Source organism: Ciconia boyciana, chromosome 8 (assembly GCF_034638445.1).
Source record: "Ciconia boyciana chromosome 8, ASM3463844v1, whole genome shotgun sequence".
NCBI lineage: Eukaryota > Metazoa > Chordata > Aves > Ciconiiformes > Ciconiidae > Ciconia > Ciconia boyciana.
In genome coordinates, this window is record NC_132941.1 from 44,233,753 (window position 1) to 44,248,142 (window position 14,390).

The 14,390-nt window shown below is 49.2% G+C and overlaps 1 protein-coding gene across 1 annotated transcript in view; it reads right to left on the bottom strand.

Annotated features, from left to right (window-relative positions):
• TLL2 (tolloid like 2) overlaps positions 1-13,976 on the bottom strand; it is a 96,543-nt gene extending 82,567 nt beyond the window's left edge. The window contains exon 1 of the mRNA XM_072870051.1: positions 13,826-13,976. Within this exon, the coding sequence (XP_072726152.1) occupies positions 13,826-13,976 (151 nt within the window). The remainder of the gene's footprint in view (positions 1-13,825) is intronic.
• Between the last annotated feature and the right edge of the window lie 414 nt (positions 13,977-14,390).

A 14,390-nucleotide genomic window follows, 5' to 3' on the forward strand; every position in this document is an offset into this window, starting at 1 on the left:
CTTTCCACTGCAAATAAATAAATGGGCACATTCAAAATTGTCCCTCAAACGACTGAGTGGTCCAATACTCACCTGCAAAACATGCTGCAGAGATGCACTAAGCAATTTCCCTGGGGTGTGGAGCATAGCTGCTACTGCCATCAACATTCCCCTCCGTTTCCCTAGCCAGCATGAGCTTGGAGTTCCTCAAGAATGGATTTTCTTGCAATAGCAAAGGATAAGTATTTTCTGCTATTAAAAACAGATGGGTTTCTCTGAATCCCCCAAGACAGAGACAACATATGGAAAGCTTTGGTCTAAAAGGAGACAAGAATGGAAACTGGTAGGCAACTCTAACTAAACCAGCTGCAACACCTGATGCGCTGACTCACATGTGGATAAGAAAAGAGTAAAGGGATTCTGCAGTTAAGCTCTGGCACTTCTCCTGCCAGGAGGCTATGGATGCTAAAAGCTTATGCAGGTTCAAAAAGAAAGCAGATGGAAGACAAATCTATCCAAGATCATTGAAGACAATGAACCATCTCTGGCTCAGGCACCATGCAGTCTACTACAGTCAGGGAGACTTTTTGGACGTATCACTCTCTTCTGCCCTGCTTTTCTACACCTCCCTTGGCACTTACTGGTGGCCCAATGGAAACAGGAGGCTACTGAACTTGTCTGGAGGCAGATCAGCCGTTCTTAAGTATTAATAACAGTACATTTCTAAGGGATCATTTTAGCTTTAGCAAAGCTCCAAACACAAAGGAGCAGATTTATAAAAGGCCTTTAGAAAGTATTTTCCAAGTGCTTATCCATACCTTTAGGCTCCCAACTAACTTTAAAAATCTGGTCTGAACTGCCTGTGGTGGAAAGGAGAATTTTTATAGAGCATCTTTAATAAAACAGCAGGATGTAATCACCTCTCTGGGATGTTCCTAGAGAGAAGTCACAGTAAAACACGCAGTATGTTGGGCACTGAATGACAGGGCAAGGTATGTAAGCAGAGAGGGAATAATGTGGTTACCAGCTGGTAAACTACTGAACTTGCAGAGCCACAGATGAGTCTTCATGGCTGGAAAGCTTCTCTGATTCCCTCCACGACTAGTTTTATTCTGCCCCAGCTCGGAGAGCGACAATAACAGGCTGGATCGCTCCTGCCAAACCCCAAAGCACCACAAACGGTTTCAGAAATGGAGGGGGTGTTCAGAAGAGCTTGATTTGCAGAGCCCAACTTCCAGGCAGCGAGAGAGAAAACGCAAGGCTGAAATCACCCCCAGACACATTCAGCTCGTTCAAAGCTTCCAGCAGGGGGATTTAGCCAGAGCTTAAAGCAGTTCTCTGTGACTCTTTGTCATAGGAGTGTAGGTACAAACAAACAGGAGCTGGGACAAAGGGAGTCAACACACATTTTATTAGTAAGAAGTTAATCGGCTTAAAGTGTGCAACTAAATAAGCAAAGCTTACATTAAAGTGACCCGCCAAGAAAAGATGCCATGGAAATAAAGTTATAGGAAATACAATATAGTCTCTATGTTCTTTTGTAATCCAGCATGATAAATATTCATGATTCTGGGTTAATGGGGTACCCAGCTCTCAGCCACCACAATAGTTTTTTGTTTATTCTCAAGACCATGAACTTTGGAACCATGAACCTGAATTTCAGGACTCTGCATTCAGGCATGTTAGCAAAATTCGGGGCAAGGCAGGGGGATGGAGACAACGCCAGGACCTTGGCTTGTGACAGTGTAACAGATGTTGCTGGCAGGTTTTTGATAATGAGTAACAAGAGCCCCAGGATGCACAGGACTTCTGGTGTATCCATCACCCCCTCTGCCTCACCACCAGCAGAAGAATGAGAGAAGAGGCACCACCTGCAACACAACCCCATCCATCACCTCCAGCCTCTCTCAATAACATGGCTTATTACAGAGTTTCTCTCTCCAGGGGACAACAGCATCCTCAGGCCAGCCCTCGAGAAAGCAGCAGCTGCTGGCATCTCACAGCAGCATCACGGAACAGAGAAGAGGTCCGCTCCTTACACGGGAAGGAAGACCTGTACACCCCTAAACACAACCCCTTGAGCCTTCATATTGACTGAAAGGGCATTTTGGCATTCTGCAAACAGTCCTGCAGGGAGAGGTCACCAAGCTCCAGCCCAGCATTCACACCACATACCAAACGTCCTTCCAAAGCACATTTTAAAGAGTCCCAGACCTCCCTAGCCAGCCCCACATTCAGTTGATCCTTTGACTGTTCCTTCTTCTGCTGATAGCAAAACTGGGAAAGCTGGCAATGTTGCTACGAGACCTTCCAACATCTCTACTCCCAATTGTATTAACATGTACAGAATACTGTTCCTCCTTTCAAGGTATTTTAGGAGTCTTTGGGGTTAATTGAGGACATGAGGAAACTTTAAAAAAAAACCCAAAAACATAGAAATTGAAAGTTCAAAGCCTTGAAAGCAATATGAGGAAAACAACTTTAAATGCTGAATCAAATGCATTTTAAGAATCTTGAGCTTGTTGGTTTGTTTCCCCACGTTTGCTCACAACTAAAAGTGAAGACTATGATCCTGTAAGGTCTTCAGGAGTTTCATGGTGTATTCCACTCAAAGTACCACCCTCTTTCCCTACAAAAACTTCCCATTAGCTTTTCTCCCTTCTCCTACGTAACGTACTGAACCATGAAAGCAAGCCTTCAAACAGCCTGGCACCAAACAGCCAGGCTCTCTGTTTTGCTGAGAGCTAGGAGCACAGCTCTCCACATCACTGCGGATCGGTCTGCTTGGTCTGCAAACAGAGCTTGTACCCCTTCACTGACCCCTCAGGGTTTAATTGCCTATTTTAGGGAAAGTGCAGCCTAATATCTGTAAATTAATAGGATCTGTTCTTCATGCATCTTCCTTTAGGACAACCTAGATGACAAACCTTGCCACAGCGAGCTTTATTTCTCCCCTTGGGCAGAGGTCCTTGTTCTGATCAGCTGAACCTGAGCAGCAATAGGACAGGCAGTGCAAAGGCCAACTGTTTCTTCAGAATAAGGCTTCTTGTAAGAGTACAAAAGTCTAAAAGAAACAACAATGTTCCCTTAGATTTTAAGTCTTTGATGCTTCAATTGCAATACTTCTACACAGGACTACCACAAAATATTCATACATAAAGAAGAGGAATTTAGTAAGAACCCTGAAAACTGAGAAATTAATACAAAAGCTGAAAGTGTACTTTTGGAAGGAAAACTATTTCTCCAACTACTGAAATATCTGCCTTGAATCACAGAAAGACTCAGTCTAAAAATCCAATACATTAGTAAACAGCAACAGCCTTCTCAAAACTGAGGTATCCTGCTCAGAGAGCATGTATTTAGCATTTACCTTTGTAATATTTTATCTTTGCAACAGCTGCATAAAGATGGCTGTCCAGACGGAGGAATACACCAATATGCACAGGAGGGGAACTTGTTGGGAAGAAAACACTTTCCCCATTCCCTGTGTGGAATTTTGCACGGAATGTCCTATTCCTCCTGAAACAGGGGACATCCCCATGCCCTCCCACCCAGCTCCAAGGACATGCCTCTTCCCCTCACACTTGCCACAATCTACCTCCATAACGATGAGCCAGTGGGACAGCCCAAACCTGGCAGCTTCTTCCATTTCACACCAAGCAGAGGCGTAGCTACAAAATACACAGGCACCACAAAAGCATCACATCCAGCTGCCAACACTGCCCAGGAGGACAGAAGGAGCCGGCATACTTGATGGTTTGAGGGTCTCCATTTCACGCACGCTTGCAAACCCCATGGCAAACTCACCCCTGCCAGGAGATGTGGGATTGTACAATGGGCAAAGAAGGCAAAAGAACAGAAAATGTTCTTCTCAACGTCAAGACAAAAAAAAGAGGGCAGCCAGGAAGTTTTACTCCTCATGTCAACATCCCATTACTAACCAGCAGTTTACCACGACAACAAAGCTTTCCAAGAAAAGGCAGAGACTTGGGCACTCGAGCAATGGCCTTAGGAGATCCCACTCTCTGCCCAGGAAACAGCAAAAAAACCCCAGCATATCACATATCACCTTCTTACTGAAGCATGACAAGGAAGAGAATATATGGCAGAAGAGGCCAAAGAGGGGAAAACCAGAAATCAATAGGATCTAACAGAGCGTGACGGAAAATCACTTCCCCCATAAAAGGAGGTTACTTGCCAGGTTAATGAATCTTTTCTGTTCTGTACTTAGACACCCAGGAAATTGAAGGGGTCACAGGAGCAGTGTGGGTGGGAATGCAATCCCTAGAACATGCTTTCAAGAACAATCAAAGGTTAGAGATTAAATCCAGGCAGCGGTCAACTGCACAACACATCAGCAGCTTGATACATGGGCCAGCTGCAGCTCACAGCAAAATACCCTTGCAACATCAACAGCGCAGCAAATAACAGGCTTCTCTCCACCGCAAAAACAGCCCAACAGGCCAGCCCAGCCCTCCCGAAGGGTCAGCCCCGCGAATCGGAGCATCTCTGCCTTCCCAGGTCAGCGGTGCCAGCAGGGACAAAACAAACTGGTCTATAAGTCTCTGAGTAACTGCAACAGGACCACAAAAACCAGCCGGCACCAGAAGTCACACTGCAAATAACTCAGAAAGCTCTTGGCCCAGCAGCCAAAACTTCTCAAAACTCACTTTAAGGCAAAGACCTGTGCCTTACTCTGTCAGGAATGCACAGGCAGCAGACAAGCCAACAGAGGAGTGTCTGGACAATAGCAGGGTACAAGATCTGGTGGCCACAGAAGCCTGAACTAGACCTCTGGAGTATTACACACATCCAAAGCCAAGTGCATATAACTTTGAACTGCAGTGTCTTCTGACTGGAGCTCGACTGACAGGCTCCATAGAAGTGGTGCAAACCCTTGCTGTCTTACCAATCCCCTGTACATATGTAGCTTGAGCTACTGACAATAGGACACCCAAGGAATAGCCTTACTTTGGCCCAAGATACTCAGAAGTGCATGACTTCCAACCTTTTCAAGACCACCTAACTCATAGGTTCCTATATTAGGTTCCCCCACTGCCTGCCAGGATCATTTACCAACTGCTTTTTCTCAGTCTGGGGCCTCTTGACTCCAGTACAGCTCAAACACCTCTGCAATGTAGCTATCCAAGCTTCTCCTGCAGCAGTTGCCTCATTTGCTACCCACTACTCAACTTCTGCAACAGACATGGACAATGCATCCAAAAGTCCCCTTTGTTACCCCTATTTGATGCAGTCTCAGGGTAGACATGTTGCACAGGACAGCTGTTCGAGAGAGGCAGAGTTCCAGTTCACATGATTCAAGTCCACCTTCATGCCTAAGGAGCTACACCACAAGCTCCAAAGTAGACCTAATGCTGGCATTTCTGCAACAGGGAGTTTCGACTTTGCAAGTCCAGAGCATCTAAGTGTTTTTATAACTGGAGAATTTTAAAGAAAAACCAATGTCTTACTGAACCAATACCTTCCTCACACAGCATCCTGCCAACACACACATCAGTACAGACAGTCCTCTACTTCCACAACAGACATCTGCCCCTGGAGCAGGGACAGGCCCTTCTGTCAGGTACAGCCAGCAGCAGCAGAAGGCAGGGCACAGTCTGTAAATAAATCTCTCTCCTCCAAACTCTGTTCACAGAAATGAATGAACAACCCCCAGCGGGTCTCACTTGAAATTCAGCATGCAAAATACCAACCAAAACAGCTAATTTTGCCAAAGTTCAGAGCAAATGAAAACGCTGCTGATTAGGCAATGCTATTTGCAGGCAATGCTATCTAAGTTCAAAATCCCACTGATGAGACATGGGAGATGGGCAACACCCACAGCTATGACGTGAGGACTGCAGAAAGGCAATTCTCAGCACCCTCCAGGACCATATCAGCCAGCTTCTAATAATCAGACAAAGGGTCTCAACCACACTCCAACACTAACTCCCAGCAGGAAGAGATAAAATGCTCAGCAGACTTGAACTTGTGTCTTATAACACTGTGGTACAGTTTGCTCTGCAAATAGCTTTGGGGTTTGTGGATGGGGAGGTTAAACAGATGCTTTTTGCTTGGGTGCTGACATTTGCACGAATACAAAATGACTTGAGAGGATGTGAATTTCCGTTCAGGTCTAAAGCTGAGCTGATTCATGGACCGGCAGCAGCTGCAGGTCTCTGACAATTTGTATCAGTCAAACCAGAGGGTGATTTACCAGTGGCTGGGGTTTCGCGTAGGCTTCCTTCTCAACACACAGTTAAACATTTCTCTCCATTCCAAGCTAGGCTGACACAAACTGGCCAAGAAAGAGCAATCAGTCATTGAGAGTTCTTTAATCAAGGGCTTCCTTGCACATTTAAGCAGTTTCTATTGACAGGGAACCTTCGTGTTCAGGAAGTGCTAGAGTGGATCTGAACATCAAAGTACACGCGCCCTTGGAGATCAGCATTTCTGGGAGCTCAGCTACAACAAAGAGGGGGGAAAAAAAAGGCAGAAGACCTAGTAGCTGAATCAAAACAACAGCCACTTTCTACTCAATCATCCATCCTTTCTGAGCAGTGAAAGCACGTTTCAGCACTAGTTGAAAGCAGTTTTGTTGCAGGTTCATACCTGCAATACTCATGATCCAGGACAACCAGGTCATTCAGTGTCAGAGGTGCCCCCTTCCTTCCAAGGTTGCCCCTCTCCAAAAAGAGCATACAGACTTCCCCGTCAGGTCAGTGTTCTCCCCTGTCCCAGCACCATCTCCTTGGCACAGACAGCTCTGGACTCCGACTCACAGAAGCCGGCCACGGCATTTCCCTGTGGTTTCTCAAGGGCAGGGGGAGATTGACACAGCAGCCCACCTACTACAGCAAATGGCCCGTTGCACAGAACTGGTTCATCATGCACAACACAGCAGATAAATGCACACCATAGTGCAGGGCTGCTGTTAGGTGAGCAAGGATGGAAGAACCTACTGACCACTGGGAGAACGGCAGGAGCTACTGCTGGGGTGGGAGAGGAGACAGGGTACCCCACAGCCACAGCCTTTTTAGCACAGTTTTAGCAGTGAGAAGGAGGCAGCTTACCAGTAAATTGCAGCTAGTTCTTGGGTTGGCCGTCCAGCAAGGCGTAGACACGCTACACAGGAGAGGAAAAACTCCAAGCACGACTGTGAAGGTAGAATATAATTACACAAGTGGAAAGTGGCTCAAACCAAAATCCTCAGCGTTGTGGACTTTTGAAGCCTGAAAGACTTGCAGCACAGTTTCTAAATGCCTTTGGCTGGGGCTCTGTGACTTACTAATCTTATGCCACAGAACACCTGAGGAACGAGCAGTCTTCACTGATCAAACCTGCACAGGCTATGGTCAAGGGCATACAGCTGTGAACTGCACCCAGACTACAAAGTTCAATAAAAGCTCTACAAGCCCTTTGCAGAGAAGTATCCATGACAGCTCCAAACACCTCTTCCCCACCCTACCAGCCTTCTTTAAGGAAATAAAAGCCCCCTTGTCCTAAGTTTGGCCATCCCTTGTCCTGTCCATTGCTAAATCCCAAGGCATAGGTATAGCACTGAGTGTTACATCTCACGCAGGACAAGCAGATCCAACACACCCCAAGAAGTGTCAAAGTTCAAGCATGCTTTTGTCAGATCCTAAGTAGACAGCTAAACACTGGAAGGACTTCAGATCCGGATCTCGAGTGCTCCTTTGCCCAGTGATCCTAAGGTCTTGCTTTCAATTTCCCCAGGCCAATGGCTTCTGTACCTGGGAATCTCAAGCTGCAAGAAAATGGTTAGTGGCTCTTTTTTCTTTAAGCCACAGCCATTAGCTTGTGCTTGGCTAGGATTATAATAAAAGCCACCTTAAACCTTCCCTTTGAGGAGGAAGCTTCTGCTGCAGCTCTACCTCACTGCAAAGTACAGCCTCCCCAACAGCAAACAGCCGCATCACCAAATGTGTATGAAGACCGAGTGTCTCCAGTATTCTTCACCCACCTGTTTTCCATTCTGTTACTGCTGTCACCTCCCCAAAACAGGTAAATTAAAGACTGAATAGTCCATTCTCTCATGCTTTCCCAGACCACCCAAAAAGACTCAGTCAACTTTCTCCTAGAGCATTTAACCCTTCCTGCAACCTACCAGGGAAAAAACGTAAGGGGAATGATTGCTTGTGAGAGCTTTCTTCTTCCTCTACAACTAACATGATGGATCTGTGCTTCCAACAGAGAAAACAGCATCTGCATCCCACTCAAAACCCAAGCAATATTCAAGCAACCTGGACATTACAGATTCTGTTTCCCCTTTCTCATTTGATTACCCCCGCCCAAGGCTTTCAGTTCCTAACAGCAAATTCCTCAGCTTCCTGCAGAAATGTCTGCACGTGACTTGAGATGTTTGTACCACAACCCAAACGAAATTCGCTGCCTCCAGAACGAAAGGCACTGTGCCTATACAGAGGGAGAGCTAGAAGGAACGAATGACAGAAAAGCACAAGTTATGTATGTCTGTGAGAGCTTCTCCCAGGACAGCAGTCAGGGTGAGACCTCTGGTGTGGGGCATTTAGAAGCTGGTGGATCAAATCAGCAGGTGGAGCAGGAACAGGGATGCACAATGGTACCCTGCGACTGGACAAACAGCATACGCTCTTGAAGGAGCAGTGGTTCAGCAGGAAAAGCTGCTCTATCATTGCCAAACTGCTTCTCTAACAACTCTTCTAGTGATAAAGAAACAGGGGAAATGGGACTACTGCCAAGTTCCCTGATGGGACCCCCTCACACCCCTTGCCTCAGTTCTTCCCCTTCTGAGATCACATCCCCAGCACGCCGCAAAATCCCTTGGGACGAACTCACTTTGCTGGTGCCATCTCCCTGCCAGAGCCCTGCTCCCGTTTCACAGCCCCCTCATGCCAGGTCTGCCTGCTCAGGAGCTCTGCAAGCAACAGCCCAGAGCAAAAGCCATCTCTCTGATCAGAGTCTCATGAAAAGAAGCTGAACTTGCTTGCAAGGCTTATTTGTGCCTATATGAAATTCCTCCTCAGTCTGGCTCTCCTCAGCAACACAAACCCTCCTGAAGGGTACTTGAGGCATGAACAGGCAGCAGGAGCCCAAACGCTTTTGGCATCTGGCTCAGGAGCACATGGCTAGGCAGGCTAACACAAACATCTGCACAGAGAAACACTGCATTGCCTGGCTTGGGAGTCAAGACTTGCAGGTTGGCCCATGTCTGGGCTTGGTCAGCCTATAGACAGGCCACGTCACACAAGAATAAACTGTCTAGCCAGAGCAGACAGAACTTCACCAAGAAACAGGGGACTCCGACACAGGACACCCTCAAAGGACCCCACCCTGGAAGATGAGCTACCGAGGGAAATACCAGGCCTCGGGAAGCAACACTGCACCTCCAGCTCACAAAGGGCAGGAGGCACCATACTAGGAGCCAAAGTACCCAGGAACCAAGATGATGAGACCAAACTGCAGCTTTTTCTCCTCACCTGCCTATTTGGCAAGTGGAAAAGAGCCTCATCACAGGCTTGCTGCTGGAGGGAACGGGTCATCAACCCTGTAAATACTCAGGGGAAAAATTATTCAGTGCCCAGCTCTCATTCCTATTTATGTCTCCCACCTCCCCTTGCTGACTTAAGTTGGACTATACCATCTTCAGAGGTCACTTTGAACCTCAGAGATTCTGCTCTTCACCTCAAATTAAAGTTCATATAAGCTTGCACCAAAATAACTACCAGAACGAATCACAGCCTATTTAATTCCTTTAGTTCCAGTTTGCCTGAGGAGCCCCAGAAGGATGCGCTTGTTTTGTTTACCAGGCATCCATAGTTCCTCCTGCTGCCTGTCTGTCAGGCAGCCTCACTCAGACCTGCACCCTGGCCTGGGTATCTTTAGCTGCACCCTCTGAGCAGCAGATCTATCCAAAGCACGTGTCAGGCTTACGACATTTCTCCATCTATAACGGAGCAGATCTGGGCAGGAACCTTTGCACTGTTCCCTTTGACAAGCTCCAGTGACCTGCCGCAACACTCAGCAAAACTCACCCAGCAGAGTCAGCACTGTCACCTCCCCTGGTAACTCAAACTGATGGTGCAGCCCTGCCTCAACTGCCCCTTTATCAGCCATTCAGGCATTTTGCCCTCTCTTCCTACCCTATCAAAAAGGCAGGAAAGCAGCCACAGATTAGGAAAAGGAAATCCTGGATGGCTGGAGTTAAGAGGTTGAGCAGCAGTGGAGTTATGGCCCATCAGCTGAGCCCTGGTAACTCTAGGCACGTGTTTATAACCAGTAGCTCAGTAGTTGCAGTGATTTAGGAGGTTACTGGCTTGTGCTGTCCGTCCTGCCTTGCTGCTGGAGATTATTACAGCCTTAGCTAATGCAACAGAGAGGAGCATGTGCCAGGCTTTTCACTCCCAGCCTAGCAGATCAACCATCGACAGTCTGCACTCAACCTCAGGGCATGAGCTGCAAGGATGAGGAATTGGCAAGCTTTCATTTTGTAACCTGCCAGATCTAAATCCATCATGGCCTCTGGGTCACAGCCATTAGCCTGCAGGAAAAAAGGAAGTAAGGCACTATAGTTTCAACAGCTTTGGAAAACACGTAAGTGGAGCAGCAATTTGTCTTCGCAATGGGCTAAGAGCCTGCATACAATCTGCAGCCACAAGATCACGCACAGGAGCCCGTGCCTGCAGCAGCAATGGAAACATCACCGCAAGTCTCACAGTGCCAGCTCTGTTTCCACACGTCATCAACAACTTTCCCTTGCAAAACATACCAGGCACCTGAGCTTTTCACAGCAGGTCTGCAATCACTGCCCTCTCGCCAGTCATGCTTCCAGACAAATATTGACACTGTCCCACCAGTGGAGAAACTCAGGCCCAAGGAAATTAAGACGACTTGTGACTGCTATAGCACATCAGGAAGAGAGCGTGATAGACTTCCTATATAGGCATTAGACAACAGCCCTGACATAGCCCATCTTGGAGGGACAACTCCATTAGAGGTGCCTTCATCTCGTCTCACAGAAACAGATCTCTTCACTCGTTAACCTTGCTGGGATGGTGTTTTCAGCAGTGAACACCTGCTTAGCTCTGTTAATGGTCTCCATTGGAAAAGGAAGAAGGCTGCGAATGCAAGGCAGGGGGAGGAGGAGAGGCAGGGTCTAACACAGGTCCATGTGGTAAAATTCTTGCTTGCTCTGTTTTGGGGCTGACTTTAAAAACTGGAGTCATTCAGTGCACAGAGATAGGTACATGGCATGTGAGGAGGGTCTTGTAGCCCAAGTGCTCTGCACTTGAGGTTGATACAGCCCACACGGAGAGAAACTGGATTAGAGAGCCAGAAAGCACAGTCAGTCAGGACAGACTGAAAGAGTCAGAGTCATATGGTCCATAGAAAAGAAGACTGAAACATGAGAAAGCCGGTAACAGTGAAAAAGGCTCACCAGTGAAAAAGGCTGCAGCAAAGCAAGAAGGCACCGTACTGTCCTCCACACCCACGCAGACTGGGGGAGAAAAGCAGACTTAAACTGCAGTACTGGACCCTCAGGTCAGACAACAGGAAAGCCAAAGCAATGCCGGGCTAGGCTGCCTGGCAGCCTCCACCACAGACAGAGGTGTGCCAGCACTGTCAGAAACACCAGCCTGGCCCTGGGCTCCAGAAAAGGACTGTGTGACCTCCATAGGTCTTGTTCACTCCTTCCTCTCTATTGGAAAGAAGACATTGGAAAAGTATTAGAGGCAAATCCTGAGAAGCCGGAAAAAAAAGATCATTTCTGCAATTAATCCTGACTGAATTGAATTGGCAGGAATAGCACACACAAGGTTTTTCTGCCCACCAGGAGAGGAGGTGAGGATATACAATGAAGGGATATACGCTTGCAGTCCAGGCTCTTCTCTGTGTACGTGCAGAAGTGAGAGGTAGAGAGCCTGGAAGAAAGATGGGGGGACTGCAGGAGAAAGAAAGGGTCTTACAGCAAAGGCAGGTAAATGACAGGTTGGGAAGTTGTTTTTTTTTTTTTCCTTTTCTGCCACAGGTTCCGTGCCTGATGTAGGTAAGTCAATTAAAGTACACGTTGTCTATGTGGTCCTTAAAGGAGCATTCCTCATCCTCCGCATACTTGACCTGACAGTAGTACCCAACAGTCCCAAGTGCAAGTGAGGCACACCGGAGATGATGCCATACTTTTGAGGAGAAAGCAAGGTTAATACATTTTCAGACGGGAAGGCCAAAGCACTGTACCTGCAGCTCTCCAGGTCTGAACCATAGCTGTATCACTAACACCTAGTTTCACTGGAATGAGAGAGAGACGAATTCATTACTGTTTAGAAGTAGACACAAATACAGTAAAGCATGTTTGGGTGGGCTGGGTCCCATGCCGATTAAAAAGAATTTTTAAAAAGCCCACCAAACCAGATATCAAATCACAAATGTCTTACTGATCAAGGGAATGTTTTGTGCAAAAAATACTCTGTAGAGAGAAGAGGACTGAGTTGAATTTTGGAATAAAATCCACCGCTCACAACACAGCCCGCGTACAAGGCCAGTTAAACAACTTGCTATACAAGGCAGAGGGGCTCTGATAGACGTTGCCATGACAGAGCTCGTCTATGTGAGCAGATACGGCTACAGGTCCCCTAAAAGCAGTCAGGGGAGAGCTGATAACAAGGGAAGCTATCACCAAGGGACACTGAGGAACAGCTAGGAGAGCATTCAGGGGGCAAAGCCCCAACTCAAAAGAAAGACCAAGAACACCACACACAAACTCCTTCCTTTTTTCGATTCCTACAGTATTAAGAAAATAGGTCTCTGCACAAAGTTACCTGTAAATGGAACAAGACTAACAAGGTATCGATTGCCAATTTCCCAGCAGAGAAGCAATTCACAAGACCACAACATTCGCTGATAGCTGGAACCAAAAGGAGTAACAGTCGCATCAAGAGGACCACTCAGTTTTCCAAAGAGAAAACCTGGGTTCATATTCCCTTCGAATTAAGATATTAGGGATGACAGAAGCTCTTGGGGGAATCAAACGGTTAAAAAGGGTTACACCGAGCTCAGAAGCAACTGAGTGCAGTCTAACACGAACTCTGAACGAAAAACTCTGAAAAAGGGATGGAAGGAGCAGCTGGAGCCTTCCTGGAGAGGATGCGGTAACTTGCACACAGGCGACTAGAAAGTATCTGGACACCCCGGGAGGCTCGGCTGATGCCCGGGGCTGGTCGCACCGGCTCGCTGCCCGCCGGGGAACCCCGGGAGAGCCCCGCCAAGCGCCGGCGTGCTCCTGCCGCTCCGGGGCACGCACCGCAACTTCGGGCCGGAGAGACCCCGGGACAAGTTGAAACAGCTGCCAGCAGGCTGCAAAAATGCACAGAAAAAGCTTGGGGGGGGGAGAACCCCAACACCGATGTGCAAAGCACCGCAGGGCATTTCCCTGGCTTTGCAGAGGAGCTCTCGCGTGGGAGGGGCGGCGAACAGGTGGATGAGCGAAGAGATGGGGAGCGGGCGATAATTCTTTAAAAAGCCCCAGGGGTAGCCTCCCACCCGCGGCTGCAACCCGCAGGTAACGGGGGCAGCGGGGGCGCAGGCTGGGGGGCAACCAGAAACCTCCCGCACCGGCGGGACGGGGAGCAGCGGGGGAGCTCGCCGGGTGCCCGCTGAGGTTTGGGAGGGCAGCGGGATGCCGAGCCGCCTCCCGGCCGGGGGGCTCCCGCCGCGGCCAGGTGAGCTCGGGGCCGGGGCCGGTCCCGCCGGGCGGCACCGGGGTAGCGAGGAGCGCTTCGCAGAGACACCTGTCCGCCACCGCCGTGCTTGGCAAACTTCTCCCGGAGTTGCGGCCCGCCCGCTCCCCTACCGGCTTTGCAGGGGTCGCGGTACTCCATCAGCTCCTCCGCCGTCTCCGGTTCCCCCGCCGTTAAGGCGGCTCCCCGTGCGCCCGTCCCCGCCGTAGGGAGAAGCAGCAGCGACAGCAGCAAGCGGCGGAGCGGGGCGGCCCCGCGGCCCATAGCGGCGGAGAGGGCGGCACGGCTGCCCGGGCTGCGGGCACTGCGCGGCGCCGGCGGCCCCGCCGCCGCGGCGGGAGGCGGGGGGGGGTGCCGCCGCTGTCACTCAAGGCGAGGCCAGCCAATCACGACTGCGCCCGGGCCTCTGCCCCGCCCCCGACGGACCCCGCGGCCCCGCCCGGCCCGGGGCGCGGGTCCCCCGCGCCCCGGGCCGGGCGGGGCCGCGGGGTCCGTCGGGGGCGGGGAAAGCCGCTCCGTGCCTCGGTTGCCGCGCTTGGGCGGCAAAAGCTCCAGACGGTAACAGTAAAAGAAATAACAATAATTTGTGAGCATTATAATCACTAATTATCATTATTTTCCCTCCAAATATTCGCCGCTTCAGGGGCAGCCAAAGAGGAAATAGCTCATCCGCTGCCG